This window comes from Ascaphus truei, chromosome 12 (genome assembly GCF_040206685.1).
Source record: "Ascaphus truei isolate aAscTru1 chromosome 12, aAscTru1.hap1, whole genome shotgun sequence".
Lineage (NCBI taxonomy): Eukaryota > Metazoa > Chordata > Amphibia > Anura > Ascaphidae > Ascaphus > Ascaphus truei.
The window spans coordinates 44,617,208-44,623,207 of NC_134494.1; the positions used below are offsets into that span (position 1 = coordinate 44,617,208).

Below are 6,000 nucleotides of genomic sequence, written 5' to 3' on the forward strand. Positions count from 1 at the left end.
GAGAGGGAGGCTGGAGGAGCAGGGGGAGAGGGAGGCTGGAGGAGCAGGGGGAGAGGGAGGCTGGAGAAGCAGGAGGGAGAGGGAGGCTGGAGAAGCAGGAGGGAGAGGGAGGCTGGAGGAGCGAGAGGGAGGATAGTGGAGCAGGGGGAGAGGGAGGCTGGAGGAGCAGGGGGAGAGGGAGGCTGGAGAAGCAGGAGGGAGAGGGAGGCTGGAGAAGCAGGAGGGAGAGGGAGGCTGGAGGAGCGAGAGGGAGGATAGTGGAGCAGGGGGAGAGGGAGGCCGGAGGAGGTACAACGTGTGAAGCGTGGGATCAGGGTGGAACAGACAAATACACGGGATCTGAAGGACAGAACAAACAAAAAAGATGTAATCTGCTTGGATGTGGGTCAGGGGCTCACTTACCCCAGGGCGTGGGAGAGACGCTCACTTACCCCAGGGCGTGGGAGAGACGCTCACTTACTTTGTGGCTGGAACACTTGTCCTTTAACCTTTCCACCATCCCACTCATAGCCTGCTTCAGGTCGACAGGTCGTCTATTCTAGAGGAAGGGAGGGCAGAGGTCAACAGAGCAGTCTACAAAAGCACAAGGATCAGCACATAGCAGGGTGGGGACAATGTTAGGAGCAGCGAAGGGCCAAATATATAATAATAATCATAATAATAATGATGATGATGATGATGAGAGTTGTCCCTGTGTTTGTAGAGACCAAATAATTAATTGATTGAGGTGATCAGCGCAAGGTAGCTGGCTGATTCTGCTGCGTCCATAGCTCACACCAAATACAAACACATGGAGTCCTTTGTGCGCGTCCGTAGATCGCGCGGCCACGATGCGGGGCGAGACAAACTTGTTTAAATTTGCCGCACGCCGGCCGCGGTTCAGCCACTGAGGGCAAACCGCTCACGTTACGGCACGCCCTCGCCAACATCGCGCAACCCTGCAGGCCACGGATCTCAAGTACAGGTACGCGTGGCGTCACGCGCTCCGTCGCCTACTGTGGACACGGCCCTGTTAAGTTAACAATCTAGTAAGAGAGTATCTAGAAAGCCGTGATCGCCTGTCAGGAATACACTGACTCCGGGTAATTCAGAGAGGGGATTAGTGTGGTATATATATATATATATATATATATATATATATATAATATACTCACTCCCATCCTAGCAGCGGCAGGGGAAGCGTATAGGAGCACCTCCGAGTGACAGTCAGAGCGAGATTAGGATTCAAGTGAAGGTAGCGGCTGATAAAGTCTGAGCAGAGAGTCAGTTGGAAGCGGGAGCCGTATATAGCCCGTATATACCGGTCTTATTAACCCGGCTCCGTTCTAAGGTCACCAAACCTGACTCTTATAACCCCGGTCACTCGCTGTCTTTGGGCAGAAATACCTCCATCCCGCCAGATATTATAGCGGGTACACAGCGGTGTCCAACATCGGATCTTAGGGCTGTAGGGCGACCATGCAGCGCGCACCGCGTGGGTGCGCTGAATATATACGCACACTGCTCCGCACGGTACAGGTATACTGCTATATACACACACTGCTCCGCACAGTACAGGTATATTGCTATATACGCACACTGCTCCGCAGGGTACAGGTATACTGCTATATACACACACTGCTCCGCACGGTACAGGTATATTGCTATATACGCACACTGCTCCGCACGGTACAGGTATACTGCTATATACGCAGACTGCTCCGCACGGTACAGGTATACTGCTATATACGCACATTGCTCCGCACGGTACAGGTATACTGCTATATACGCACACTGCTCCGCACGGTACAGGTATACTGCTATATACGCACACTGCTCCGCACGGTACAGGTATACTGCTATATACGCACACTGCTCCGCACGGTACAGGTATACTGCTATATACGCACACTGCTCCGCACGGTACAGGTATACTGCTATATACGCACACTGCTCCGCACGGTACAGGTATACTGCTATATACGCACACTGCTCCGCACGGTACAGGTATACTGCTATATACGCACACTGCTCCGCACGGTACAGGTATACTGCTATATACGCACACTGCTCCGCACGGTACAGGTATACTGCTATATACGCACACTGCTCCGCACGGTACAGGTATATTACTATATACGCACACTGCTCCGCACGGTACAGGTATACTGCTATATACGCACACTGCTCCGCACGGTACAGGTATACTGCTATATACGCACACTGCTCCGCACGGTACAAGTATATTACTATATACACACACACTGCTCCGCACGGTACAGGTATAATGCTATATACGCACACTGCTCCGCACGGTACAGGTATACTGCTATATACGCACACTGCTCCGCACGGTACAGGTATACTGCTATATACGCACACTGCTCCGCACGGTACAGGTATATTACTATATACACACACACTGCTCCGCACGGTACAGGTATAATGCTATATACGCACACTGCTCCGCACGGTACAGGTATACTGCTATATACGCACACTGCTCCGCACGGTACAGGTATATTACTATATACACACACACTGCTCCGCACGGTACAGGTATATTACTATATACACACACACACACTGCTCCGCACGGTACAGGTATATTACTATATACGCACACTGCTCCGCACGGTACAGGTATATTGCTATATACGCACACTGCTCCGCACGGTACAGGTATACTGCTATATACGCACACTGCTCCGCACGGTACAGGTATATTGCTATATACGCACACTGCTCCGCACGGTACAGGTATACTGCTATATACGCACATTGCTCCGCACGGTACAGGTATACTGCTATATACGCACACTGCTCCGCACGGTACAGGTATACTGCTATATACACACACTGCTCCGCACGGTACAGGTATACTGCTATATACACACACTGCTCCGCACGGTACAGGTATACTGCTATATACGCACACTGCTCCGCACGGTACAGGTATACTGCTATATACGCACACTGCTCTGCACGGTACAGGTATACTGCTATATACGCACACTGCTCCGCACAGTACAGGTATACTGCTATATACGCACATTGCTCCGCACGGTACAGGTATACTGCTATATACGCACATTGCTCCGCACGGTACAGGTATACTGCTATATACGCACATTGCTCCGCACGGTACAGGTATACTGCTATATACGCACACTGCTCCGCACGGTACAGGTATACTGCTATATACACACACTGCTCCGCACGGTACAGGTATACTGCTATATACACACACTGCTCCGCACGGTACAGGTATATTACTATATACGCACACTGCTCCGCACGGTACAGGTATACTGCTATATACGCACATTGCTCCGCACGGTACAGGTATACTGCAATATACGCACACTGCTCCGCACGGTACAGGTATACTGCTATATACGCACACTGCTCCGCACGGTACAGGTATACTGCTATATACGCACACTGCTCCGCACGGTACAGGTATACTGCTATATACGCACACTGCTCCGCACGGTACAGGTATACTGCTATATACCCTTGGTCACACTGCCGGTCTCTCCTCCCTTTGGTCACACTGCCGGTCTCTCCTCCCCTTGGTCACACTGCCCGTCACTCCTCCCCTTGGTCACACTGCCGGTCTCTCCTCCCCTTGGTCACACTGCACGTCACTCCTCCCCTTGGTCACACTGCCGGTCACTCCTCCCCTTGGTCACACTGCACGTCACTCCTCCCCTTGGTCACACTGCCGGTCACTCCTCCCCTTGGTCACACTGCTCGTCACTCCTCCCCTTGGTCACACTGCCGGTCACTCCTCCCCTTGGTCACACTGCCGGTCTCTCCTCCCCTTGGTCACACTGCCCGTCACTCCTCCCCTTGGTCACACTGCCGGTCTCTCCTCCCCTTGGTCACACTGCACGTCACTCCTCCCCTTGGTCACACTGCCGGTCACTCCTCCCCTTGGTCACACTGCCCGTCACTCCTCCCCTTGGTCACACTGCCGGTCACTCCTCCCCTTGGTCACACTGCCCGTCACTCCTCCCCTTGGTCACACTGCCCGTCTCTCCTCCCCTTGGTCACACTGCCCGTCACTCCTCCCCTTGGTCACTCCGCTGGCGTGCCCGTCACTCCTCCCCTTGGTCACACTGCCCGTCACTCCTCCCCTTGGTCACACTGCTGGTCTCTCCTCCCCTTGGTCACACTGCCGGTCACTCCTCCCCTTGGTCACACTGCCCGTCTCTCCTCCCCTTGGTCACACTGCCCGTCTCTCCTCCCCTTGGTCACACTGCCCGTCACTCCTCCCCTTGGTCACACTGCCGGTCACTCCTCCCCTTGGTCACACTGCCCGTCACTCCTCCCCTTGGTCACACTGCTGGTCTCTCCTCCCCTTGGTCACACTGCCGGTCACTCCTCCCCTTGGTCACACTGCCCGTCTCTCCTCCCCTTGGTCACACTGCACGTCTCTCCTCCCCTTGGTCACACTGCCCGCCACTCCTCCCCTTGGTCACACTGCCCGTCACTCCTCCCCTTGGTCACACTGCCGGTCTCTCCTCCCCTTGGTCACACTGCCCGTCTCTCCTCCCCTTGGTCACACTGCCCGTCTCTCCTCCCCTTGGTCACACTGCCCGTCACTCCTCCCCTTGGTCACACTGCCCGTCACTCCTCCCCTTGGTCACTCCGCTGGCGTGCCCTTCACTCCTCCCCTTGGTCACTCCGCTGGCGTGCTGCACGCTTACCTTCATAGCCTTGTAGGCGTCCTGCAGGGTGATGAGTTCGTGGCCCTTGTGCACCCCAGTGACGGCGCACAGCACACAGATAATCTTCTTGTCCTCCTTGCAGTACAGAGTCAGCTCCTGGTTGTGTGTGGCGCACATCTTCTTATCGGACACCTGGCTCTCCGGCCCCGGCCCCTTCGCCCCCGCGGCGGCGGCAGGCTGCGGTGAGAAGCCCCTCACCCGGTGCCCGGCATGCCTGCTCCGGTGCTCCCCCACGTGCAGCCCGCAGAAGGAGAGCTCGCAGTCGTCACAGATTTCCACCGCTTCCCCGGCCTCGTCCGGCTCGCACGCGTCGCACGTGCCGTCGTGGGCAAGCAGCGGCACCTCGGCGGGGGGGTTACCGGCCATGCTCCGACCTCTGACCTCGTCACGCGAGCTCGGGATAAAGCGGCGGTCTCCTGCGCAGGGTCGCTCCGCCTCGCAGCCTGCGCCCTCTCCCTTTCTCTCCTTCCCCGGTGAATTTCTGGTTTTCCCACTTTCCTGCAGCTTCCAACTGTTCTCGTCAGTGCACTTCCTGGGCTGGCAGCTCGTTAGGTGTAATTAGCAGCTGTGTTGCCCTCCTGCCCCGTACCCGCCCCTCCTATTTAAGTCTCCGCAGCCATGGAGATCCAGTAACACAGATCAAGAAGCTTTCTAAAGTGCGCGACAATACGCTCAACAAGAGAACTTGGAGTGATGAGGCTCAAGCCTCGGCATCCAATGTCACCGCTGACAGATTTAATCTGTCAGTCAGAACAGGCAGGGATCCCTCTCTCAGGCTGAACGATTGGGACGCTCGTGTACGCCCCCCCCCCCCCCTCTGATCCGGATCTCTCTGCAGTTTCCCTGTTTTGCTTCCGGAGCCGGCAGCTCAGGAAGTGAATATTTGCAGCTCCAGTTTCCTGCTTACTGTGAGCACCGAGTTTGGTGGTGATAGGAGGATAATAATAATAATAATAATATGTTCTTGTATAGCGCTGCTAGTTTTACGTAGCGCTTTACAGAGACATTTTGCAGGCACAGGTCCCTGCCCCGTGGAGCTTACAATCTATGTGTTTGGTGCCTGAGGCACAGGGAGATAAAGTGACTTGTGCAAGGTCACAAGGAGCCGACACTCAAACTCAGTGCCAATCAGTATCTTTACTCACTGAGCCACTCCTTCTCTCGGGATATCCCAGCTTCAGCACAGGTGCTGAAGCAGGGACTGATTGTGCCACCTGTGCTGAAGCAGGAACTGATTGTGCCACCTGTGCTGAAGCAGGGATATCCTGAAAACCTGACCTGTTGG

The 6,000-nt window shown here is 55.1% G+C and overlaps 1 protein-coding gene across 2 annotated transcripts in view; it reads right to left on the reverse strand.

The window, feature by feature from the left end:
* Positions 1 to 5,525, reverse strand: part of TRIM44 (tripartite motif containing 44) — a 53,421-nt gene extending 47,896 nt beyond the window's left edge. The window contains exons 1-2 of one of the 2 annotated variants that reach the window (XM_075567560.1): positions 4,695 to 5,270; positions 461 to 538 (exon numbers count right to left, since the gene is read on the reverse strand). In XM_075567560.1, coding sequence (XP_075423675.1) covers positions 461 to 538; positions 4,695 to 5,081 — 465 coding nt within the window. In that variant the 5' untranslated portion in view covers positions 5,082 to 5,270. Of the gene's footprint in view, positions 1 to 460; positions 539 to 4,694 lie in introns of both variants that reach the window. The other variant, XM_075567559.1, reaches the window with a different exon arrangement.
* Positions 5,526 to 6,000: the final 475 nt, after the last annotated feature.